At 42.5% G+C, this 27,563-nt stretch overlaps 1 protein-coding gene across 2 annotated transcripts in view; it reads left to right on the forward strand.

The window, feature by feature from the left end:
* Nucleotides 1-27,563, forward strand: part of anln (anillin, actin binding protein) — an 84,462-nt gene that overhangs the window by 24,377 nt on the left and 32,522 nt on the right. For both annotated transcript variants that reach the window (XM_078228949.1, XM_078228939.1), the window contains exons 7-13: nt 3,376-3,477; nt 5,813-5,987; nt 13,301-13,450; nt 21,425-21,687; nt 23,898-24,058; nt 26,024-26,171; nt 26,501-26,636. In XM_078228949.1, coding sequence (XP_078085075.1) covers nt 3,376-3,477; nt 5,813-5,987; nt 13,301-13,450; nt 21,425-21,687; nt 23,898-24,058; nt 26,024-26,171; nt 26,501-26,636 — 1,135 coding nt within the window. The remainder of the gene's footprint in view (nt 1-3,375; nt 3,478-5,812; nt 5,988-13,300; nt 13,451-21,424; nt 21,688-23,897; nt 24,059-26,023; nt 26,172-26,500; nt 26,637-27,563) is intronic.

Here is a 27,563-nt window from a genome sequence, read left to right on the forward strand (position 1 = left end):
TGCAGACAGGTTCACCAAGAGGGAACATTTACTTTTGTCTCAGTCAAATAGGATGTTATTTGTGACTTGGATAAGAGCTGAATTGATACTGTGTGAGAACAGAAATTTGATTGGACGGATTGAAACATGGACTTCTGGAAAAGATGGGCACAGATGTGGGAAATGCCGACATGTTTGAAGACTTGAGAGGAAAGGGATGAGATGGTAGTTTGTAGGATGGTTGAACCAAGAGTTGTTTTTAATGAGGAGAGCACTAATGATGGCCAACTTGTGGAGAAAGGACCAGCACTTGAATAACAATATCGACTAACACGTGGGCCAGGAAAGGGAAGTTGAGTGATCAGCAATTTAGCAGCACTACGGTTGGGAGAGAGCAGGGGGTGGATCTCATGGACAAAATCAGCACAGAGAGGCTATAAAGAGAGATGGGAGTGAAACTAGAGAAGGGTGTGAGTTCAGGCCTAGGGCAGGGAGGATTTAGAGTTTGGGCCATTGGAAGGGAGAGATAGACCAAGACAACCTTTCAATCTTGCAAAGAAGTCCATAATCTCTGCCAGCCTTTCATTGCAGATGAGGGTAGAGGAAAGACGTTTAAGACGAAGGTTTATAGTTGAGAAGAATTGTATTCTTTGTATTTCAGGCTCACCTTGGAATGCCGAATAGTTTTAGGGGACAAGAACAGGACCCATAGTACTTTATGTAGTCCAGCTAAATCTGGCAGTGAATGGCTGGGCCATTTGTTTACCATGTTCTTTCAACTCTTTATTGAAATTAAAGGAGCCAAGATGAAGGCTGTACCGGGAGACAGCCTGGGTGAGAGAATGCAATGGTTTTATTGGGGACGGGCATCAGGTGAGGGTGTGTTTGTGCAAATCAGTAGCTGCAGAAATATGCTGAACAGAGGACAAGCTTGGCAGTCGGAGCTTGGAAATTGCAGTCATAGTTGAATTGGGGGGTGGGGGGGGTAGTTTTCTTTTAAAGTCCAGATACGGACGGGGGTAGGTTTTGAGGTGAAAGGGAGACATGGATGGAGAGTGACACAAGGGATTCCCAAACATGTTTGATATGTTGGGCGTAGCAAGGCCATGTGAAATAGGAAGGTCGAGGAGGGGCTGTGAATATAGGTTGGGGAGTTTACAGGGAGAAAAAGATGAAGGGAAGCTAAGAGGGCAGTGAACTCTGAAGAGAGAGCATAAGTCGAATTGGAGGTTGAAATCACCGAGAATGAGAAGTTGTTCCTTACAGAGGCTGAGGGAGAAAAGCAGATATCTTGGTGAGAGAATTTTATCATATTTGCTGAAAGGAAGAAGATGCAGTGAGAACTGATCCACTGGTGAAGTTCGGAACGTCAACAGTGAGAGGGGCGAGTTGGTCTGGAGGGAGATTGGCAAAACAGGAGGCATGCTGTTGCAATGTTCAATGAGAGAGTAGAATGGGGCAATTTGGGTTGCTGCTCATACTGTGTGCCCTCAGGATGTCAAGAGATGCACAGAGGGAAGCAGTGAACTATGTAAGAGAGTGAAGCTTGGGATGATGGCAATGGAGCAGGAAGGTTAAGGCTCACTTGAGGGTTCATATTGGGAGTTAGGAGAGTAGAATTTCTGAGAGGGATGAGATGAACGGAGGCATGATAGAGCGGTGTCTAGGATGGTTAAAGAAAGAAGTAGCAGACAAAATGGGCATGCAGATGAATTTTGAATATAAATAGGCTGGGTTATATAATAATCAGGATACATAAAAATCTGATAGTAAACAGGAAATGGAAAGTAGATAGGAGATGATAGAAAGTTGTTCAGATTTAAAATTGGAAGTGGTAGGATAACAATTATGTGCATTGGTAGAGTTAATATGGAGCATCGCTGAACTGTTTTGAGTTTGACAGGCCTAGTGAATGAAGGCCAAAAGCTCTTTGAGGTTAGAGTAATGGAGGGGCGCATTTGCAGCAACTGCTTTTTTCCCAATACAGGATCATAATCATTATTATGTTAACTGCAGTGATCTCATCATCCCATTTCCTGTGATTCACACTTTTTCATCCCAGCCTCATTCCACCCCATAGCAATTTGTCATCAGGCAAACACAGTAAAACTATTTAAGTAATTTTGCCCTACCCTTCCCTTCCTGTAGGAGAGTTCCAAATATCTCCTTGTAGCACAAGGTGCCAACTGAGTAATTGCATGCTTGTTCCATTAATCTAGAATGTCGCTTTGTACACACATTGCATTAAGTATATAGGGAGTAGTTCAATTTATTTGCACAATTACATTTTGACTTGATTTATTTTAAACCAAAATCGTGATTATGAATGGCATCATTATTGTGTATTGTTTTGAACTTAATGGAGCCTGTTTTTAAAAAAAATTTGCAATAAGTTTTATGTATTGTCAATATCCTCACATCTTATCCAAACCGATATTTAAAACCAAAAATTTAAATTACTTAGCTCTCATTTTCCCCCTTTTTCCTTGCTTCTAATTGTGTGCTATTTTCCTGTAGTGAAAACCTGTTCACTTGTATGTGTATTTTGAATACTGACTTATTTTAGAAATTCAATTTCAATGTTTACAAGTTTAATAGTGCAGTACCAGGTGGATGCTAAAGGAGAAATATTGAAATTGGCATGTGCGATAGGTGATTCGTGTATCCTTTTTCCCCCATTTCCAATGCAAGATGAATGCATGCAGTGCAAGTTGTGATTAAAGACAATATGTTAGACTGTTTGTCTATTCTATTTTTGTTACTTCAAAACATCAGTTGTAACAACCACAGAATCCGATCTTTATCTTTAACAAGTTCATGTCATTCAATCCAATATGAGTACTCAGTTAAATCTTTATTATTGTGTTTGCGGTTTACTCAGAGCTCAGGTACCATGCTTTTTAACTCCAGTTTGACTATAGCAACAAGTGGGTTGCTCAAAACATTAATACCAATTTTACCTTTTCATCTCAACAATCCATGCATACTTACATAAACTACAAAGCATTAAAAGATGCACAAAGCAGACTCCTGATAACGAGGAACCAAGAAGATACCCCACCACCCAATCCCACTGGTCAGCTCTGATCGCCCTCTTCCCTCCCTCCCCCAAAGCTACAATTGCAGAGTGGCAGCAATCCTGCCCCCCCAATTGCCCCATCCAATGGGCAGTGCCAGGGTGCCAAGCTTGCACTGCCTAAGGGGCACACCCCCTGACTCCCAACTTCCCAGGGGGGGCCTGGGTTGTACTCTGAATTCTGACAATATAAATGGTGTTGCAATTTTCATAACTTGGAATATTATTCAGTCAGTTTCATTAGCAGCATTTTAAATATGTCTCTTGTCAAACCAGAATGACCCCCTTTTCAAAGTTTTGATGTTGTAATTGTGTTTCAGGAGCGTGAAAAAGAATTGGCTAATATTCGTAATCGTTTACAGAAGGGCAACTTGTGGAGTGCTGAGAAAAAAAGGGAAAACCATTTCTCCAAGCTGTCAGAGGTATGTATTTTTTTATTAAACTGAACTCTCATGTAAACCAGTGACTAGGAACCTGTACATTGATGAGAAATGCTCTGAATCTTGTTCTTTCTACTTTTCCTAGAAAAGGGAAACTACGCATCATAACCTCCAATATTGTTTGAAGTTGGTAGGAAAAGTTTGTAAGATGTCAAGAGGAGCTAATTTTTAAATAATCCAGTACAAGTTTAACTGAGGCACTTTACGTAAAGTACTTAGTTATTTATCACATCCAGGAATTTGAAATCAAATTCTTGTTGGACTACTGTAATGCTTATGGATGCTTGTTTTTAATGTGGTGATTAGTTAAAGGGATTCTCCAAAATTTTTTGTATATGTGTAAAACCTTCAAATCCAAAATCAGACCTCTACTTTTTAGATTTATGGTTCCAAAAAAGTCTATCATCAGTACTGAAGACTTTTTAAACTTTGTTTTAACAAGAACAATTATAACTTGCATTTTTACAGTAGCTTTAGTACAGTACAATTAACACTTCCAGACACTCAAGCTTGACTGATGGTGAAAATTTGGTTAAAAAATGGTAGGTTTTAAGAAGTGACTTGAAGGGGAAGGTAGTGAGGTTTAGGGAGGTAATTTCAGAACCCAGCAGCCAGCAATGGTGGAGCAATTAACATCAGGAATATGCAAGGGGTCAGATTTGGTGTAGCCAAGACATCTCAGGATTGTACAGCATGTGAAGGTTAGAGAGGGCAGAGGCCATGTGGTGATTTGAAACAAGGATGAGAATTTTAAGCCAACAGCAGGATTGTCGTATGAGGATAGAGTGTGTCGACTGGGGCTGTATTCACAGGAACTTAGAAGAATGAGAAGGGACCTAGTTGAAAGTTATAAAATTCTGACACAGCCAGGCAGGCTGAATGTATGGATGTTGTTCCGTCTGGGTTGGGGGGCTGATTTAGAACAAGGGGTTACAGTCTCAGATATGGGGTAGGCCGTTTAGGACCGAGATGAGGAAAAATATCTTCATTCAGATGGTACTGAACCTGTGGAATTCTCTACCACAGAAGGCAATGGATGCCAAGTCATTGAATATATTTAAGGAAATAAATTGATTTCTAGACTCTAAAGGCGTCAAATGTTTTGGGTAGAACATGGGAGTATGGTGTTGAGATGGAGGATTATTTATGATCATGTTGAATGGTGGAGCAGGTTTGAAGGGCTGAATGACATACTCCTAGTTTCTATGTTGCTGGATTGGGCTAATGTATTCAATGAACACACGGTAGCAGTGAAAATAAATTTTTGAGAGTTAGGATAGGGCAGGAGAGATTTGGTTGAGTTCAAATTGACGGGTAAAAATTTTGTCTCAAATTAAATTGTTCACACTTTGCTAGCTGAAGATAATGTCTAAATGAGTTTTCATTATTATTAGAGTCTCATATATATTCTTGATAACTTACATTTCAGAAAAAGTAACCGCCAGCAATGGATTTAATGGTAATTCTCAAACCAGTTGTCTGCTTGATCACATCTGACTTTTACTTGTAACTTTTTAATGCAGATATATATGACAAATATACCTGTGTGTGTGTAATATATTATTTATATCTTTCATGGGATCTGGGCATCACTGGCAAGGCCATCATTTGTTGCCCATTCCTAATTGCCCATAAACTGAGTGACCATTTCAGAGGGCAGTTAAGAGTCAACCACATTGCTGTGGGTCTCAAGTCACATGTAGGCCAGACCAGGTAAAGATGATATATTTCCTTCCCTAAAGTACATTAACGAACCAGTCTGTTTTTGAAACAACCCACCATGTTTTGTGGTACCTTTACTGCGACTAGCTTTCAATCAATTCCTATTAATTAATTGAATTTATTAATATTGTATTCAAATTTCACCAGCTGCTTTGGTAGGATTCTAATCCGTAGGGTATTAGGCCTTGGATTGCTGATCCAGTGTCATTAACACAACACCATCGCCCTTCTGTTGTAGCCAGAACTTTGTAATGTAGTAGTAAAACAGTCACATGAATATTGTGATTCAATTTTTTTTTTCCAGCATAACAATTCACCATATTTAATGGTTTTGGGTTGATTGGGGATGTATATATGTGATGCACAAGGCATTATCATTATGCAGGACAGACCGAATGGACCAGAAGGTCATTTCATATCTGATTGTTCGTTTGCTCACCGTACCGAAGGTTTTGAAAAGCTGTCATGTACTTCAAAGAATTGAAATAATTTTGTACTCCATTATTTCTCATCTTTATCTTCCAAATCTTTGCTATACAGAGAATGGACAAAGAAGCTAACTAATCGCCTCTCTTTTTTTTCAACTTCAAAATAGGATTCTAGTGATCCTCTCCATAGGATCTCTGAACAGAGGAGTCCCAAAGTTCAAAGATACCAGATGAATGCTTCCAAGTGCCCAACTCCAGCAACATTGCAACCAAATACAAAATTGCCATTGAAATCTGCACTAACAGAGGCGCTTGAACCTTCATCTAGCTCAAGGAATGCAGGTACAATGACCTTATTCAAAAAATAAGTTTATTTACTATGTTATTAATTTCTCCTAGAAACTGTATGTGAACCTGTTAGTCATGAGAAACTAAAGCTCCACCACGGCCTTTTACCCCAGGATTTATAGCACAAACACAAGGCTACAAAATCTATGGAAAAACAAATGCACGACTTAGTGATTGTGGGCAGCTTTAAGATGGTGAAAAAAAGAGACCACTGTGGCCCATCTGGCCACTACATTGCGAGTATCAAATCCCTTGATGACTTTCATTCCCTTCAAAAGAATGTCTTGTTATCATCATCCTTCTAGGTTTGAGGATATCTACTCCTGTAGAACCTACTCCTGCAGAATCTATGATTGTGCTAAACTTAAGGTCATTTATCTTGCCTATACTGTGTAGGATCTTGAAAATTTTCAGTTATTTCATGAATGAACTTCTCTTTTCTAGTGTAAACACTTATGTTTTCCCAGCACCTTTGTAACTGGCATGCCTGACACTCCCTGTCTTAGAATCCCTACAGTGCAGAAAAGGCCTTTTGGCCCATCAAATCTGCACCGACACTCTGACAGAGCACCTTACCTGGCCCTCTCCCCACCCTACTATTTTGTATGGAATTGTATAAATTTACTGCACAGAGGGAGGCCTACTGTGACTGTGTCAGCTACTCTAATTTCCTAGCTTTTAGACCATGGCCTTGCAGCACTTCCTAGTACATATAAAGAAGAAAGAGAGTTTATTAGTCACAAGTAAGGCTTACATTAACACTGCAATGAAGTTACTGTGAAATTCCCCTAGTCGCCACACTCCGGCACCTCTTCGGGTCAATGCATCTAACCAGCTCATATTTCAGACTGGGAGGAAACCAGAGCACCCGGAGGAAACACGCAGACACGGGGAGCACGTGCCGACTCCGCACAGACAGTAACCTGAGCTGGGAATCGAACCCGGATCCCTGGAACTGTAAGGCAGCAGTGCTAACCACTGTGCCACCCATCCAAATACTTTAAGGGGATGGAAAATCTCAGTAGGTCTGTCGTCAGTATCTGTAAGAAGAGAAAAGAGCTGACTTTTTGAGTCCAGATGACCCTGTCAAAGCTTTGACAAAGGTTCATCTGGACTCAAAGTCAGCTCTTTTCTCTCGTTGCAGATGCTGCCAGACCTGCTGAAATTTTCCAGCATTTTCTCTTGGTTTCAGATTCCAGCATCCGCCTTGATTTGCTTTTATACTTTAAGGCATTTCTGCCTTCAGAACACTTTCAGGTAGCAGGACTGAAATAATTCTCAACTATCCTCTAACCCTTCTACCAATTATTTTAAATCTGTACCTCTGGTTATTGACATTTCTGCTAAGGTTTAAAGTTTATTTATTAGTGTCACAAATAAACTTACATTTGCACTGCAATGAAATTACTGTGAAAATCCTCTAGTCGCCACACTCTGGTGCCTGTTCAGGTACACCGAGGGAGAATTTAGCATGGCCAGTGCACCTAACCAACACACCTTTCAGACTGGGAGGAAATTGGAGCACCTGGAGGAAACCCACACAAATATGGGGAAAATGTGCAGACTCCACACAGACAGTGACCCAAGCCAGGAATCGAACCCAGGTCCAGGGAAGTAAATCCTTGTATTCCACTACGTCCAGGCCCTCACGATCTATGTGACCACAAACAGACATGCTACCCTCATTGGCCTTGCTTGTTACATACTGAAAAAAATGACTCAAGATGTAATCTTTTCTCAAATCCATGCTGACTAGCCTTGATTAATCCATGCCATTCCAAATGGTGATTAATACTGTTCATCAGAATTTTACTTATTCTTGTTACATCCTCATGATGTCTGGATGTTTTTTTCTCAAAATAGTGTCCAGAATTGTACTAATTTCTCATGATACGCTCTGTGCAACCTCATTCTTTTCTTGCAATTTGTATTCTTTTCTTTTCAATATGCAGCATAGGTTCCTATTTGTTTTCTTTAAAACTGCCTAACAGCATGTTGATATCTTCAAAGGTCTGTTCATCAGGACCTTCAAATCTGTTTCTGGCCACGTCCTGTAGGAGCATACCATTTAGCTTATACTGCCACCGTATTGTTGCCTTTCCCATCATATTGATTGTATTTTGCTGCCTTGAAATAATTTGCTTATCAGCACAGATGTCTAAGTTACCCAGATTTCTGTATTTGCCCAACCTGCTTCTTGTTGTTTGAGGTTCCTCCTGATTTGGTCCTATATGCAAACATGTAGGATTTTGTTTTTGCATTTGCTTCCAAATCACCTGTATATTTTAATAGCAAGGGCTCCAACAGTGATCACTGAGGGAATCCACTGTTTAATCGCTTTCATGTGATGGATGTTTAATCACCCTTTACTTTCTCTGCTTCAACCAATTATCAGTGCATTTCAGGTGCATTCCTTCGCATTCCAACCTCTGTTCCAAGAGTTATTCCAACATCTCCATTCTTGATTCATTTTTCAGTTGGCGATTTGAAAACTTTAATTACTTAGTTTTAGACTTGCAGAAAATGGCACCTAGTTGCAGCTACCACTTTTACTTTATATTTGAATATTGAGTTGCTGAAGTATGACATCTTTATTTCTTTCTACTTATTGAGATGAAAGAAATGTTTATTCACTGTTCAAGATAAAACTATATGGACTGGAAGGTCTTGATTAAGTATGCTTTTTAAGAAATTTCTCAAATTTCAAAATCACTAGTTGTAGTCTATATATTCAAAAAATAAATGCAAAGTCGATGCGTTTGTACCTAGATACCTGTCAGTTATGGGAAAACGGAATTAACTTTGATTTTTCAAAGAAAGATGAAATATGGATATGTGCCCACATTGCTCCAGACACATTTGTGTACATTGATCACATGCGTACACCCACTTCCAAGTCTTTGGGAGAGTTGATGCTTCTTTGTATGGATATGAATTAAGGCTTTATACTTGCCAAAGCATCATTGGCAAAGAAAGAGGCTGGGATTCTCCCAAAAAACACGAAGTGCCCAACAGATGGGAAAATGGGAGAACTTCCTGCCTGTTTTTCGGTGTACTTACCTGAACAAATCTCCGACACTCAGAGCAATACAAACTGCCTCGGAGTGATTGACGCTGGAAAGTGGGGGACAGGGCCTCATCCTGCGGCGATTGGCACATGCACATTGGCCCCCTGATCTGTGGCCTCCCACCTTCTGTGGTGGGGAGCAGTTGCAAACCCCGCTGGGGGGATCCTTTCCCGGCGGGGGGTGGTTGGGAGACTCATGATCAGTCAGATGCCAGTCCAAATTCCCGCCAGTGGCACCCCTCTGATGTCTCCTGGACACTGTGCCACTCGAGCTGTGCAGCGGGCTGGGAGAATCTCAGCCATCGAATCAAACAGCACGGAAGAAGACTATTTGCTCTATCATTCCTATGCCACTCTTTGAAGGAACTATCCAATTAGTCCCACTTTCCTCCTTTTTCCCATAACCTGTCATATTTGAAGAATTTGAGAATGAGGAGGTGATAGAGAGGAGTTACAGGCAGGTGGTCACACCGGGCCACGGGAGGCAGACAAGTGGGTCATGGTTAGGAAGGGGAAGGGGAAAGGTCAGGTACTAGAGTACCCCAGTGGCTGTGCCCCTTAACAATAAGTACTCCTGTTTGAGTGCTGTTGGGGGGGGGACAGCCTACCTGGGGGAAGCAACAGTGGCCGTGCCTCCGGCACAGAGTCCGGCCCTGTAGCTCAGAAGGGAAGGGAAAGGAGGAGGAAGGCAGTAGTGATGGGGGACTCTATAGTGAAGGGGTCGGACAGGCGATTCTGTGGACGCGGTCAAGAAACTCGGATGGTAGTTTGCCTCCCTGGTGCCAGGATCTGGGATGTTTCTGATCGTGTCCAAGATATCCTGAAGTGGGAGAGAGAAGAACCAGAGGTCGTGGTACATATTGGTACCAATGACATAGGTAGGAAAAGGGAAGAGGTCCTGAAAGGAGAATATAGGGAGTTGGGAAGGAAGTTGAGAAGAAGGACCGCAAAGGTAGTAATCTCGGGATTGCTGTCTGTGCCATGCGACAGTGAGAGTAGGAATGGAATGAGGTGGAGGATAAATGCATGGCTGAGGGATTGGAGCAGGGGGCAGGGATTCAGGTTTCTGGATCATTGGGACCTCTTGTGGTGCAGGTGTGACCTGTACAATAAGGCCGGGTTGCACTTGAATCCCAGGGGGACCAATATCCTGGCGGGGAGGTTTGCTAAGGCTACTGGGGAGAGTTTAAACTAGAATGGTTGGGGGTGGGAATCAAATTGAAGTGACTGGGAAAGAGGAGGTTAGCTCGCAAATAGAGAAAGCTTGTCGACAGTGTGAGAGGGAGGATAGGCAGGTGATAGAGAAGGGGAGCGCTCAGACCGAAAGTTTGAGATGTGTCTATTTTAACACTAGAAGTGTTGTGAACAAAGTGGATGAGCTTAGAGCGTGGATCACTACTTGGAAATATGATGTGGTGGCCATTACAGAGACTTGGATGACTCGGGGACGGGACTGGTTACTTCAAGTGCTGGGTTTCAGAAGGCACAAGGAGGGAGGCAAAAGAGGTAGGGGAGTGGCACTGTTGATCAGAGTGTCATGGCTGCAGAAAAGGTGAACATCATGGAGGGATTGTCTACGGAGTCTCTGTGGGTGGAGGTTAGGAACAGGAAGGGGTCAATAACTTTACTGGGTGTTTGCTATAGGCCGCCCAATAGTAACGGATGTTGAGGAGCAGATGGGGAAACAGATCCTGGAAAGGTGTAATAATAACAGAGTCGTAGTGATGGGAGATTTTAATTTCCCAAATATTGATTGGGATCTCCCTAGAGTAAGGGGTGTAGATGGGGAGGAGTTTGTTAGGTGTGTTCAGGAGGGTTTCTTGACACAGTATGTAGATAAGCCTACAAGAGGAGAGGCAGTACTTGATTTGGTATTGGGAAATGAACCTGGTCAGGTGTCAGATCTCTGTGGGAGAGCATTTTGGAGATAGTGATCATAATTCTATCTCCTTTACAATAGCATTGGAGAGAGATAGGATCAGACAAGTTAGAAAAGTGTTTAATTGGAGTAAGGGGAATTATGAGGCTATCAGGCAGGAAATTGGAGGCTTAAATTGGAAAGAGTTTTCTCAGGGAAATATACGGAAGAAATGTGGCAAATTTTCAGAGAATATCTGTCTGGAGTTCTGCATAGCAACGTTCCAATGAGACGGGAGTTATGGTAGGTTACAGGAACCGTGGTGTACAAAGGCTGTAATGAATCTAGTCAAGAAGAAAAGAAAAGCTTACAAAAGGTTCAGGGAGCTAGGTAATGTTAGAGATCTTGAAGAGTATACGGCTAAAAGGAAGGATCTTAAGAAGGAAATTCAGAGAGCCAGAAGGGGTCATGAGAAGGCCTTGGCAGGCAGGATTAAGGAAAACCCCAAGGCATTCTACAAGTATGTGAAGAGCAAGAGGATAAGACGTGAAAGAATAGGACCTATCAGGTGTGACGGTGGGAAGGTTTGTATGGAACCGGAAGAAATAGCAGAGGTACTTAATGAATACTTTACTTCAGTATTCACTATGGAAAAGGATCTTGGTGGTTGTAGTTCAGACTTGCAGCGGACTGAAAAGCTTGAGCATATAGATATTAAGAAAGAGGATGTGTTGGAGCTTTTGAAAAGCATCAAGTTAGATAAGTCGCCGGGACCGGATGAAATGTACCCCAGGCTACTGTGGGAGGCGAGGGAGGAGATTGGAGACGGGAGAGGTTCCGGAGGATTGGAGGATTGCGGATGTTGTTCCTTTATTCAAGAAAGGGAGTAGAGATAGCCCTGGAAATTATAGACCAGTGAGTCTAACCTCAGTGGTTGATAAGTTGATGGAGAAGATCCTGAGAGGCAGGATTTATAAACATTTGGAGAGGTATAATATGATTAAGAATAGTCAGCATGGCTTTGTCAAAGGCAGATCATGCCTTTACGAGCCCGATTGAATTTTTTGAGGATGTGACTAAACACATTGATGAAGGAAGAGCAGTAGATGTAGTATATATGGACTTCAGCAAGGTATTTGATAAGGTGCCCCATGCAAAGCTCTTTGTGATTTTTATAAATGACCTGGATGAGGAAGTGGAGGGATGGGTTGGTAAGTTTGCTGATGACACAAAGGTTGGAGGTGTTGTGGATAGTGTGGAGGGATGTCAGAAGTTGCAGCGAGACATTGATAGGATGCAAGACTGGGCGGAGAAGTGGCAGATGGAGTTCAACCCAGATGAGTGTGAGGTGGTTCATTTTGGCAGGTCAAATAGGATGGTGGAATATAATATTAATGGTAGGAATCTTGGCAGAGTGGAAGATCAGAAGGATCTTGGGGTCGGAGTTCGTAGGATGCTCAAAGCAGCTGTGCAGGTTGAGGCTGTGGTTAAGAAGGCGTATGATGTACTGGCCTTCATCAATCGAGGAATTGAGTTTAGGAGTCCTGAGATAATGTTGCAGCTATATAGGACCCTGGTCAGACCCCACTTGGAGTACTGTGTTCAGTTCTGGTTGCCTAATTACAGGAAGGATGTGGAAGCCATAGAAAGGGTGCAGAGGAGATTTACAAGGATGTTGCCTGGGTTGGGGAGCATGCCTTATGAGGATAGGTTGAGTGAGCTTGACTTTTTCTCCTTGGAGAGACGAAGGATGAGGGGTGACCTGATAGAGGTGTATAAGATGTTGCGAGGTATTGATAGAGTGGATAGTCAGAGGCTTTTTCCCAGGGCTGAAATGGTTGCCACAAGAGGACACAGGTTTAAGGTGCTGGGGAGTAGGTACAGAGGAGATGTCAGGGGTAAGTTTTTCACTCGGAGGGTGGTGGGTATGTGGAATGGGCTGCCAGCAACGGTGGTGGAGGCGGATTTGATAGGGTCTTTTAAGAGACTTTTAGATAAGTACATGGAACTTAGTAAGATAGAGGGTTATAGGTAAGCCTAGTATTCGCTAAGGTAAGGACATGTCCGGCACAACTTTGTGGGCTGAAGGGCCTGTATTGTGCTGTAGTTTTTCTATGTTTCTATTTATTTCTCCCCAGGTATTTGTTCAAATCCCATTTGAAAGTTACTATAGAATCTGCTTCCATTACCTTTTCAGGCAGTGCATTCCAGAATTAACAACTCATTAATTTATTTTACCCATTACCTTCAACCTGCAGTAGAGCTTGTTAACTTGACTTAAATAGTTGAATCTTTGTAGAGTGTTACCAATTGATACTCCAACAAGCTTCTGATCTTTCACTTTTGTTAGGATTTCAACATACATTTATTTAATTTTAATAGTTGTTGCTGTTGAACAAAACATGAAGGAAGTTCCAAGTTGTCCTGCCCAATTAAGTCCTTTCAAAAAAGTTACCTTTGTCTCCGAAAGACTGAATGTCACTGAGGATGTCGCAAATGAAGAAAAGAGGGGTGATGATGAAAGAAGTACTGGTGAGAAGCTATAATTTCTGTCTGTGGCAGTAGTATTTTTGTATGTTGAATACTAAAAATGCCTTCAGGAATTTTGTGTGAAAACAGTTCCTAGAAGGCTCAGTTGTACTAATCTAAATTTTGATGGTGCATTGTCAACAAACTAAACAACTTGGATTGTCTGAAAATTATAAAAATATTGCCAGAATAAGTCCTTTAACAATGGAATGATAAGGAAAGAAAATTATTTATATATAGTGCCTTTCAAAACTTTAATGTCTCAAAATGTTCTGCAATCTGAAATATTTTAGAAATGTCATTACTGTGATATTGTCAGAAATGTAGTAGCCAACTTTTGCACTAAAAGGCAATGAGATAATGATCAGTTAAGTTGTTTTAGATTGGTTGAAGGATAACCATTGGCCAGGACACCAGAACTCCCCTGCTGCTCTTCAGAATAGTTCCATGGAGGGATCTTATATGTCCACCTGAGAGGCTATCCACCTTGCTCCTATCCCAGCTGAGAAGTTAAATAGAGACCACAAAATGCCAACAGCACCGCTTTCTCTGCATTGCTGCACAAGATTGTCGGCCTGGATTTTGTGCTCAAACCCCTGATTCGGAATTGAACAAATAATTTCTGTCTTGGGCAAGAGTGTTACTCCTGGGCCACAGCTGAGTAGAAACCAATCTTAACCACTCAATTTGTTTCTGGCCAGAAAACGCCACAGTAGTCTTGAGTTAGGAAGAAAATTAGATAAGCTTGAGTGCTATTGCCCAAAAGAAAATCCTAATCGATACTTTAAAGGTTATGCTTAAGATCAATCCAGAGTTTTAAACTAGGTAAACAGATGACTGATGTTTCTTCATTCAGGCTTGAATATTCAAAATAATCTGGGAGTCGTGATTGTAGAGGTAAAACCAGATGTATTCAAAATACTGAATGATGCTGTGATGTGAGAGAGAACCAGGATGTGTTTTAATGGGCCTTGAGTTTTTTGCTGACTGACTAATATCAGAACATGGGTGGTTGTTGGCGTAGTTCTTTTTGCTAAGTCTGCACAATGATGTGGGAGGTTTACCAATATAACAATTCAGTTGATTAATTGAATTAGGATTCTGTCTTTACCTATCCACAACCTTTAATTTTCTGGAAACATTGGGTGGAATTTTATGACCTCATCACGCCTGGTTTGCGGCGGCAAAATGTTGTAAAACCGGTCACGATGCGACTAGTGGGAATAGTGCCGGTTTCCGTGCCCATTCCCATTTTACAAAAAAAAAATTTGACATGATTGGGAGCCCGCCCAAAATGGGCGAAACGTCAAGTTGCATTTTTTTGCATTCATCACAATGTCATTAGTGAGCTTCACTCCCAATTGTCCAGCTCACCTGAATTAATGACCTCATTTGCTGCAGCCAGATTGGTCAGGAAAACATCTCTTCTATAAAAAGTCAGATTCAGGTGCTTCAGCAGTGACGATGAGCGAGGAGGTAAGACTCTGCTTTCACGCTGCTCAGAGAGGGTTGTTTGTGGCGGCCATGTTGTGTTTCAGGTCGGGGAGTACTGCAAGTGTGTGGGGTGGGGGGCTGTTGTTGCTCACGGGTCCAACCTTGGACTCTCAGCATGGACCCGGCTCAGAGCGCTGACCTCGGGTCTTAGTGATGACTCTGGGTCCTAGTGCAGGCAGCAGCAAGCATTGTTGCAGGTTGGGATGGGCTGGAAACTCTCTGAAGTGGCAATGCTGCAGCCTCAGGACTTGTCAGCCAGCACTGTCTGTGGTCACTAGTGCATGGGTTCTGGGTGTGTGTTTGTGAGTAGGGGGATTTCTTCAACAAGTGGAGGATTGGCAGGTACTCACTTCTATGCTACAGCCCGACCATGCTGTTGCTAATGGTCCGCATGCCCTCCTCTCGTGCAAGCTCTAGTGCCTGCTCCTCAAAGGTGGTGAGGACCCGAATCTCAGGCACACCACCTCCTGTATTCGCCCTCTCTTGGCAATTATGGGTATTCTTCTCCTGTGGGGACAGAAGGAGCCATGCCAAATCTGATGGCCCGAATCCTGCAGGGTTTCAGGGGGTGGCCCTCAGAGGGCTAGGGTTGTGATACTCTTGGAGGGGGAGAAGGGAGGTGCTTGGGGGATCAGGGGCTGAAAGCATGCATGGGGGTGGGGGGATCTGGGGGTCATTTAGAGGGAAGATGCTAGATGAGGTTAAACACAGACCATTGCTGCCTGGATTAGGTCATTCAGTTTTTTGCGGCACTGCTTCCGGGTCCTCCTGGCTTAGCACTAATGCATGTTGCCACTGCCTCCTCGGCTGGGTTTCCATCCCTTCCTCTGGGACGGCATCCTGCTGGGGGGGAAGAGGCCTCGCCTCTACTGCCTCCAGCAACCTGGCTAGGTCAGCATCTGAAAAACGGGGTGTTGTCTTCCTGGAGGCCATTTCTTGTGCACTGGGGTTTTTATGGAGCTGTCCCCTGTTAGGGCAGATCAGCTGCAGGCAGTTTGGGCAAGTCACACACCCGTTAGAGCATTCCAGTGAGTTTAATGCAGTTTGCCTTGTTACCATGAAGGGAAAACCAAGTCAGCACTTGCAGGTGTGCCGATGAAGGAGAAGGAAGGGGGCGGGGGGGGGGAGGTTGTGGAGAGATCTGTGGTGATCAGGGTCAGGAATGAGAGAGAAGGTCATGTCAGTCAGCCATCGGGGCTGGGAGGGTGATGAGAGAGCCATGTACTGAGGGTCTGGGGCGGGGGTAAGGAGGTTGATACTGTTGTGGGGGGATGCTCTGATGTCTGTGGGGAGAGGGGGCTGTATCTGGCCTGTGGGGGATCTGTCAGCAGAGTATTTTTTCTGGTTTTCCTGCGCATGCGCAGTTTGTGGCTCCAATTTGAGCTGCTGACTGTCTGGTGAATTAGGCCCTGCCCACTGCCTCTAGCAGCTAGAAATGGCCTAGCCCATATTTTCAAAGACTAAGTGCATAAAATTGGGAGTGATCCCATTCTCACGCTGGCTGGACACTTTGAAAAAAATCTCGTAAAATTCCACCCATTGACTTTTTTGCCCTAAGTAGCTATTCTTCTACATTAATCTAGTGTTCTTTCACATGAGTGTGGAAAAGCTATTACAACCATATCTATTCCAGTTTGGTTAATGTCCTTAAATGCATGCTATGGTCACAGAGTAGAAATTAGAATTGGAAACATTGAATTCCCCATCCTTTCCTAAATCCATGCGCATCCTTCCCAGAACCATGGTATAATGGTAACAAAAACAAAATGTTGGAAATTCTCAGCAAGTCTGACAGCGTCTGTGGAGAGAAAATAGTGCCAATGTTTTGAGTCAGGATGACTGTTTGTCAGAGCTCCAGTCTATCGCCAGAAATGGAAGCAGAGAGGTCAAGGAAGGGAAGAGAAATGTCAGAGATGGACCATGTGAAGGTGGTAGAGGGGTGGAAATTGGAACCAAAGGGTCATCCTGACTCGAAACGTTGGCTCTATTCTTTCTCTACAGATGCTGTCAGACCTGCTAAAATTTTCTAGCATTTTCTGTGTTTGTTTCAGATTCCAGTATCCACAGTATTTTGCTTTTAGCGTAGTGGTATTGTTACTGGACTAGTAATTCGGTAATGCTCTGGAGAAATGAGTTTGGATCCCACCACATGAGCTTTAAATTTAACTAATTAATAAATCTGGAATAAAAGACTAGTCTCATTAATAATTATGAAATTATTGGATTACTGTGAACACCTATCTGGTTCACTAATGGGAGGAAATCATTCAACCTTGCCTGATCTGGCCCACATGTGATTCCTCCCACAAATGTAGCTGACTCTAATCTGCCCTATGAAGTAGCTTATAAGCCACTTGGTTGTGTCAAACTGCAACTGAAAAGTTAAAAATTAAAACTGAATGGGCCACTCAGTATTAATCTTGGCACCAGAAGTGACAAAGGTACAATCTGTCCCTTCGACTCAAAGTCCTTGTACCAATATTGGGAGAACTGTGCCACAGACTAGTCAAACAACAGCCTGACATACTTACTGAGCCGATGTCATAGGCTCTTTCAATCACCGACCCCATTTTAACCAGCCCAACAGACTCGCCAGAGATGGCAGCATGCTGGAGTCAGTAGCTCTCAACATTGATTCTGGCTTCCATGAAGTCTCATGATATCAGGTCAGACACGGGCAAGGAAACCTACTGATAACCACTTACTGCTCTCCCTCAGCTGGTGAATCTTTGCTCCTTCATGTGGAACATCACTTAGAAAAAGCATCAAGAGTGGTGATGGCACAGAATGTTCTTTAAGTGAGACACTTCAATGTCCATCACCAAGAGTGATGGAGTTATCAGTGACACCACGACTCACCAAGCTGACTGAGTCCTCAAGGACATATCTTGCAGAAAGTGGTGAGAGAAGCAAAAGGAGGGAAAAATCTACTTGATCTTGTCCCCACCAATCTATCTGTCACAAATATATCTGTCTAAGACTGTATTTATTAGTCATAGTCCTCATAGAAATCATAGAAACCCTACAGTACAGAAAGAGGCCATTCGGCCCATCGAGTCTGCACCGACCTCAATCCCACCCAGACCCTACCCTCATATCCCTACATATTTTTACCCGCTAATCCCTCTAACCTACACATCTCAGGACACTAAGGGGCAATTTTAGCACGGCCAATCAAACTAACCCGCACATCCTTGGACTGTGGGAGGAAACCGGAGCACCCGGAGGAAACCCACGCAGACACGAGGAGAATGTGCAAACTCCACACAGACAGTGACCCAAGCCAGGAATCGAACCCAGGTCCCTGGAGCTGTGAAGCAGCAGTGCTAACCACTGTGCTACCGTGCCGTCCTTTTGTAGGCAAGGTCCCATCCTCATACTGAGGACCCCCTCCATCGTGTTGTACGGGTGCTTCCATCGTGTTGTATTGTGCTATCACCGTGTTACATAGCATAGAATCATAGAAACCCTACAGTGCAGAAGGAGGCCATTCGGCCCATCGAGTCTGCACTGACCACAATCCCACCAAGGCCCTACCCCCACATATTTACCTGCTAATCCCTCTAACCTACGCATCTCAGGACTCTAAGGGGCAATTTTTTTTTAACCTGGCCAATCAACCTAACCCGCACATCTTTGGACTCAAAACTCATAGATTCAAAACAAATCAAGCAGTTCAAAACTGGACAACCTTGAGGTGTTGTGGCCCACCAGCAGCAACAGAATTGTATTCAATCACAGTCTGTTACCTCATCGTCTGCCATATCCTTCACTACTGTAATCCTAAATTGGATTAATCCTGTCCAATGAGAGGTGTGAAAGAACATGTCAGGAGCGGTCCCAGGTGCAACTTAAAAAAGATACTACATACATGCTAAACAGCATGCAATAGACAGAGCTTAAGATTGTTGCTCTGCAGTCTTGTCACATCCAGTTATGAATGGTGGTAGACATATAAACAACTAATTGGAAGAGTAGGCTCCATAAAGGCTCCCATCTTCAATAGTAGGGAACCCAAAACATCAGTGCAAAGGACAGTGCTGAAGCATTTGGAAGCATCTTTAGCCAGAAGTACCAAGTGGATGATCTATCTCATTTCCTCCTGAGCTCCTCGCCATCATAGTTGCCAGTCTTCAGTCAATTATAATCACTCCACATGATATCAAGAAATGGCTGAAGGCATTAGATATACAAATATGGTAGATCCTGATAACATCCCAGTTGTAGCAGTGAAGAATTGTAATCAAACTCGCTGCACCCTTAACTAAGCTGTTCCACACAGTTACAATACAGGCATCCACTGAGCAATGTGGGACATTTTCCAAATATGTCTTGTGTACGAAAAGAAAGACAAATCCATCCACAAAAAGCAAGACAGATCCAGCAAATTTCTGTCCCATCAGTCTACTTTTAATCGTTAGCAGGTGTGGAAGGTATTGTTGACAGTGCTAAAATGACACTTGCTCAACAATAAACTGCTCACCAATGCTCAATTTGGGTTCCACCAGGGCTCCAGACCTCATTATGGCCTTGGTGTAAACGCAGAAAAGAGCTGAAATTTAAAGGTGAGGTGAGAATGTCTGCTCTTGATGTCAGGAAGCTCTAGCAAAATTGAAATTGATGGGGGGGTGGGGGTGGGTTGGTGGTGGCGGGTCACTCTCTAGTGTTCAAATTATAATTAGTGCAAGGGGAACTAGTTGTGATTGTTGGATGCCAGTCATCTTGGCCTACAGGAGTTCCTAAGAATAGTGTCTGAGACCCAACCATCTTCAGTTGCTTCATCAATTCCCTTCCCTTCACTATAGGGTCATGAGGAGACATTCAGTAGCATTTGAAACTCTTCAGGCATTGAAGCAATCAGTGCCTTTGGTAACGTTCAGGCTTGGGCTGACACGTGGCAAGTAGTATTCAACCATCTTCATCTAGAAGTGCAGATTCTGACCCCGGCCCCCGCCCTTTGGCGTTCAACAGCTATGCCCATTACTCAAAACCACACCCTCAGGTTCGAAATTGACCAGCCCAATCAATATCAAATAGAAGAGCAGGTCAGAAGCTGGGGAATCTGCGGCAAGTAACTCACCGCCTGACTCCCCAAAACCTGTCCACCATCTATTTACAAGGCACAAGTCAGGAATGTGATGTGCCTGGAAGTACAGCTTAACACAAACTTGACAGCATACAGAGCAAAGCAGCCAGGTTGATCAGCACCCCATCCACCATCTTAAAATATTAATTCCCTCACCCATGGGCACACAGCGGCAACAGTGTGTATCATCTACAAGATGCACTTAGTAACACAAAATGGGTCTTTTGACAAAATCTTTTAAACCCAATGCCCCTACTACCAAAGGTTAAGAACAACAGAAGCATGGGAACACCATCACCTGCCACATTTAAGCTCTGCCACTTTGACCACCTACTTGCATTTCTGTGCCTGGACTTAGCTGATTTGCTGCTGAAATATTGGTTCATGCTTTTGTAGCATCTAGATTTGACTATTTGAATGTTCTCCTCACTGGCCTGTATCTTCCACACTCCATAAACTTGTGCTCATCTAAAACTCAGTTGCTTGTATCAACTTGCGTCAAGCCTTGTTCACCCATCATGTCCGCTGACCTTTGCTGATTCCTGGTTGAACCTCACCTCCGTTTTAAATCATCATTTTTATTTTCAGTCCTTTCAATTCCAGCATTTTGCGCATCCCCAATTTGTATTTGCTTGGAGACCAGGTTTCCAGTTGCTTTGGTTGTAAACTTTGGAATTCCCCCACTAATCCCTCCATCTCTCCCACCAAATACTTTTTAAAAATTAGCTCTTTGTCCTGATATATCTTGGGTGTCAAAATATTTATTGATATTGTACCTTTTAAGTGGTATGTAGTATTTTACTATGTTTAAGGATATTGTGATTATGTATTAGATTACATATATTGTACTACATGTAGTTGTTAGGAGAATGTGAGAGTAAAAGTAGTGAAGATTCCATTTATATTTTGCAAATTCCTAAAATATATTGTAAAACTGATGCATTAGGCATTTTGATCATTTTCTTGCATAACAAACAGCATTACTTAACTGTGAATGCCTACTTAATACATGTTTGTGTTGGGGCAATCATAGTTCAAACCTTGGATGGTAGAGTAGGTTGGCCTACCATCAATTTCATCTATGGATGTAAGTTTGAATTAAATCAGGGCGATAGAACAAGAAATTCTCTCCTGTCTGGTTGTAAAGTTTTACATTACACAATTTGTTGTCTGAGGCATGACCCTGCACTGGCAACCCACTCCAATGTTGCCTAGTAGAAGAGGGAAATATGTACTTGTTTGGAAATGGTACTCTTCTGACTCTGGTTGAAGCATTTTTTTGGAGCAGGATAGAAGGAGCTTTACTCTACATTGGGTTGCAATGTATATTAATCTATATTTCTTGTTGTGAATTCTTGTGAAATACAATTTCATTTGTATTGATGTTTTCCTGCCAGATAAAGTTGAAACTGTGCATGTAATTGAGATGAGTGTTGACAATGATGAAGAAATTAACAGTTCTGAGGTCATTGATGACTTGTTTGATGGGGTACTGGAAGAAGAAGAAGAAGAATATGCAGATGAGGAGTTGAATGAGAGAAAGTTGTGCAGCAAGGAAACTGGAAGTGAAATGGAAGAGAAAAATGATGAACTGAACATATCTTCAATGTCATTACTTGCTCCATTGGCAGAAACAGTTGATGCTGTCACCAATCCAGAGGTGAGAGAGTTCAGTTTTTTTTATGCATCTGAAGTTTTTTTTTCTTCCTTTTTCTGTCAGTTTGTATGCTCATCAGGTTATGGGTAGTTAATGCTACAAACAGCTACATTACCATTTTGGACATTTGGGGGCGATCTTACCATCACGCCCCGATGGGTGAGGCAAGCCGAGAAATCAGGTTCACAACCGGTTTCTCACTTATCTCCAGTGTGAATCACAGTTGGTTCCTAGCAATAGGGACCAGACCTGGTGACCTCGCCGATAGAACCAGAGGCCATTGAGGTCTACCAAGGGAGGTGGGGTGGGGGGGGGGTGCCCTTTGGGCAGTGTCAAACTGACCATCGGGGGGAGGAAGGGGAGCCCACTGCCACTCTACTCTGCATTGCAATCGGTGGGGGGGGCTCAATTGGTCTGGGTGGGTGGGGGGGTCGCGATAGGCCACAGGCCCCCACGGTAGCCGGGGGTTGCTGTGTTTGAGGCTGGCTGAGAGCGGCAGAGGCTGAATGACAGCCTCTGTGCTGAAGACCCACACATGCGCAATTGCGCCCTCTGCTGCTCTTAGCCAATGTTCAGGCGATTTAAGCCCTGCCCCCCCTCCCCTACAGGCAAGAAACTGATTTTGAGGGTTTTTTAGATAGCAAGTTTGGACTCGCCCAAAAAACAGATCAGAAACTCTCCTGTTTTCACACTCATCCTGGACTTAGAATTTTTTTTGTAAGTTCGTCCCCTTAATTTCTGCATGAGAGCACTCGAAGCTGTTTAATTGCACACTCCCCACCACCACCTCTCTGCTCCAGCCCTTTAATGCCCCTTATCGCCAGCTTTAGAAGTGTGCCTCTGAATGCACCAGTATGACACTTCCATTCTCACTGCTACTACCCTTGTTCTGGCCAGTTTCAAACCAAATCCTCTGTGAATCCTAGAAATGTACAATACAGAAAAAATAGGCTGTTTGGCACTTGGTTGTGCCAGATCTCTGATTATTGCTAAGCAATTTGTCTAATTTTTCAGAAAGCTATTATGCTTCCACCACAATTTTTGGTAGGAGATTCCAAATTCTAACAGGACCCTGCATTTTAAAGATTAAAAAATTCCTAACCTCTCCATGTTTTGGGAATAATCTTAAATTCATGCCCTGCAGTTATTAATTCTCAACAGTATAAATCATGTTTTCTGTTATACTTTTAACAAAACGTCATAAACACTTTGAGCAACTTTTATTAGGTCGCTTCTTTAACCACCTTTGTTCCAAAGAAAATTTCCCAATTCTCTAACTTTCATAATACCAAAAAATGATATTTTAATTACCTTAATGCTATCTTTGTTTTTGTGGCAGCACATTTGCTTAAGTCACAAGTTTGAGAGTACAACCTCCCCCCCCCCCCCCGCTAGTGATTTAAATATATAATCTAGTTTGACAATTCAATGCTGCATCGTCAGTGATGCTGTCTTGTGTTTGAGAGTCCCCCATCTGATCGCTTAGGATGTAAAAGATCCAGCAACATGTTCAAAGAGCAGGGACATTCTTCTGGTGTACTTGCCAACATTTATTTACCAACCTAAATAATCAAAGATTACCTGGTTATTTATTACATTAGTGGGCCCTTGTTGAGCATAAATTGGCTGTTTGTTTGCCTACATGATTACTGACTAAACTTCAACAAATCACTGATTTTCTGGCTTTTTCTCTTGGTTTCACTTTACCTCCCCACCTCATTCTTGCTCTTTTTATCTTACAGACTCAAGTTTTTGATCTCTAGAATAAAAGCTTAGTTTATGTACAAACTTCCTCCATCAGTATAGGAGTGGTTAAAATGTTCAGGTTTAAACAATCACTTTAATAATAGGTCCTATAAGATGCACTCGGAAAAGGCAACAGTTTAATGTTTATGTGGTGCAATGTATTTAGCATTTTGGGAAATGCTAAAACAAAACTTGTCTATAATCTGGAGGATGCAAAAACAAGAAACTTCTTCATATTCCCAACTGTTGATGCATATTAGATTATGGCAGCATATCACCTTTGCTTGCATATTTTGAACAGATGGGCTAATTGTTCTTGAAGTAAGATTCCATAATAGTACCAGATCGAACAAAAAATGCAATTATTGAATTGAGCAATATTTTGAGGAATCTATTTGGCTCGATACAATTGAACTTTTTCAAAAGGAAATTGTTTAATATTGTCATATTTTATCATTCTTATACAGAAACTTAATTCTACAAATATTGCAATGAATCCTGAAACACAGGAGGACAGTATTACTTCAGACAAAACGAAGAAGGGCAAATTTCAACGAGGACGCATGTCCAGAGCGGAGTCTGCTGACAGTGTGGGATGCTCAACGGGTGACCACAGCTTGTTATATAGGTAATGATGCCAAAGTTGTATTTTAGGACGCTTGGAAAAGAAATTGGACAAGAGTTTTTAAAAAGTACTTAAGTTTCATTTGAACCTTTATTTGTTGGAGTTTTTCCCATCTGACTTGCTGCTCTGAGATCAGTCTCAAGTATATAATAGTGTATTTGAATTTTTGCATTTGTTTGTATTTTGGCATAATTTGATTTTGTTTTTTTATCACCACTTCTTTCCTCTGCTGAGGGAAAGACATGAGATAGAATTTTATCCAACCAGAACCTCATGCAGCAGGTAGTGGGGTAGCAACTCTGGAAACTGTTTTGTCATTGAAGTGGGCTTTGCTGTATCTCTTTAACTCAGCCATGGTATTAGAAACTTGCTTCTAATTTCCCGACCAGATAGAGCAGACAGGATGACACGCTGAATTTTCAATGGAGGGATTTCTAGTTAAAGGTTACCCTAGCAGGGATCAGAATGGTTGAAGTGAACATTGATTCCTGAGGCTTCAGCAACCACAGGAATGGAAAGCACACCCTAGGAAGGTTGCCCCCATAGACTCCACCTCTTTCCTGGAGGTGCGGCTTTGAGATCTGAGAAACTGAAGTGAGGTGATGCTTGCCAAGCATGAGAAGAGGTCAGCCTCTCAAACCAAGCAGAAGTGGATATAATTGGCCAAGGAAGTGAACAGCAGAAATTTGGTGCCTCAAACATGTATATGATACCCCCGGAGGGATAAGACTCTGGATTGGTAGGAAAGGTAAGTGCCAAGCCCTGCACTCTGTCTTTCCCAGCATTCTCCTGCACAATATTCCTCCCACAATACACCTTATAATTCCACTCATTTCTCTATCTCCATGCATCTTTTACCATACCCATTTGAATATCCAGTACTGACACTAACTTAGTGTCTAACATACCAATGACTTGCGGTTATCCTTTAAAATGGTGTCTTTCTCTCCTCACCATGCAAAGTATTTCTCACATTCCTAACACTCTGCTTTCCCCAGAGCAAGACAGAGAACCGAAGATGGGGTGGCGAGGTAGCCTCTATTGATAGCCGCTGGTAGTGTATGGTCAACTGGAATGGAGGTCTTGGTCTAGGCAGCTGCAAATGTACCTGCTATGAAAGCTTAGACCTCCCTGAGCCAATGTGGCGATCACGTATGCTGAGAGAGCTGATTCTGTCCCAGTGGACCAAGTTTTAAAGGTTTTGCCTGCTCTTAGCTGAATCTGCATCCATCACCTAAGTTCTGCAGAGATTGGGGAATTTAATATTAAAATTGCACAGTCAACAACTCCATGGGTGTTTCTCTACTTGCCTGCAAATCCACCAGGTTGCACGTAGAATTGGAATGAGATCAGGCCGGGTTCTGGACCTGATATGCCACTTATCTTCGCCCAGGCTGACCTACTGCCTCCACCACCACCACCATCAAACCCCTTCCCCTCCCCACTGCAGCCTAGCCCTGACATTAGCAATTAAAATCTGCTTATGGGGTCTGGGAGGAATTCTGTGCAGACGAAATGTCAGATTTTACTAATCCATTTTGAATTCTATTTAACAGTAGAAAGCCGGATGAATGCTTGGAAGTACTTTTATTATCCAGCACTTCTCTCCTGCCAAGTATTTAAAAAATTTTCCTTGTAGACAGTGAATTTAAATTTACCTTATTTAGGCAGTCTCTGGGGTAGCAAAGAGTACATCTTTGGATAGAGGTTGTGTCAAACAGGAAACTGGAATAATTTTGCACAATCAAATTGTCCTAGTGAAATTTGTAACTGTTTAATTAATCTTCATTTATTCAGCTATCTGCCTTGTATAGAGATGGATTTTGAACCAGCAGGATTGTAAACTCTAATTGGCTGTTAAGTCAGAAGAAGCACCTTTTAGAATTTAATTTTAATCAGTCTTGTGTTGTAATTTTGATTTTTTTCTCTTCCCTTCCCCACCCCCCCCCCCCACACTTTTTTTCACAGCATTGATGCCTATAGGTCTCAAAGAATTAAGAATACAGAGCGACCTTCAGTGAAACAAGTCATTGTCCGTAAAGAGGATGTTTCTCAAAGACTTGAGGAAAAAAATAGTGCAACTCTAAGTTCAGTTACCATTAAACAGAAGATGAAGGTAATGTCTTCGGTGTAAGAGGACTATAACATGCTGGACATTGCATCAACCTGATCGCCTTCACAATTATGCATTTTGAATTAAAAGCGTTAAAATTCAGGGACAAGGAAAGAAATTGAGTCTCATTTGTATTTGTCAGAAGCACAAGCTGAACTTGGTTTTGGATTGCATGGAACATTTTCTTTGGAGTCTGTTTTTTTTGGTGGGGTGGGGGGGGAATCTGCAGAGATAGCAGATTCTCTGTCAGTTTGAACAGTGAAATCCTCCAATTTGATAGATTTTGTTTTGTCTTTCTCGTGTGTTAATTGGTTTCACTTTATCATTCAAAGAATCTGAACAATGAGATAAATATACAGCAGAGTGTTATCCACCAGGCAAGTCAGGCTTTAAACTGCTGTACAGATGAAGATCATGGGAAAGGATCTCAGCAGGAAGCTGAAGCTGAGAGGCTGCTACTGATTGCCAGTAAGAAAGGCTAAGATGCAATATCATTTGTGACAATTTTCTCAAGTGTAAAACTGTTAATGCCGTGGTGTTTGGAAAGGCCAGTGAATGTTTAAATGGTAAATGTGTGAAAACTAATTTCTGACCAGACTGTTGTGCTTTGTTCATGTCTGCTCTTTTGAAATTGGGAATTTTTAAAATTAAGTATTTGAATACTTCTGATTAGTTATGCTGTTATCCGCTCAGCCCTGAATCATCAACTCACCTTTGAAATAGCAATGTTAATTACTTTAATTTTGATCATACTTATCAGAATAATATGGTCAGACCAACCTGTGGTTTAGTTTACAGTGGATTGATGAGGCTGACCAAACTTGTTGTTCAATATAATAGCAACAAATTCTCAAGTGAGTCAACAAAATGCCCACTAGGTTCGTTCCTTCCATAAAATTGTGTACAATCTGCATTATCCTGGGTCAAATGGTCAAGATGAATCAACCAATGAACGGGGGTGATATTCCCTGGTTGGGCATTGTTAACTAAAACAAACATCAAAGGAAACTTAACTAAACCAAAATATCATTTCTTAGGCTGATGATGCATCTCAATGGGGGGCGGCACGGTAGCACAGTGGTTAGCACTGCTGCTTCACAGCTCCAGGGTCCCGGGTTCGATTCCCGGCTCAGGTCACTGTCTGTGTGGAGTTTGCACATTCTTCTCGTGTCTGCGTGGGTTTCCTCCGGGTGCTCCGGTTTCCTCCCACAGTCCAAAGATGTGCGGGTTAGGTTGATTGGCCAGGTTAAAAATTGCCCCTTAGAGTCCTGAGATGCGTAGGTTAGAGGGATTAGTGGGTAAATTTGTGGGGGTAGGGCCTGGGTGGGATTGTGGTCGGTGCAGACTCGATGGGCCAAATGGCCTCCTTCTGCACTGTAGGGTTTCTATGATCTT

The sequence above is a fragment of the Mustelus asterias genome, chromosome 2 (assembly GCF_964213995.1).
Source record: "Mustelus asterias chromosome 2, sMusAst1.hap1.1, whole genome shotgun sequence".
Classification (NCBI taxonomy): domain Eukaryota; kingdom Metazoa; phylum Chordata; class Chondrichthyes; order Carcharhiniformes; family Triakidae; genus Mustelus; species Mustelus asterias.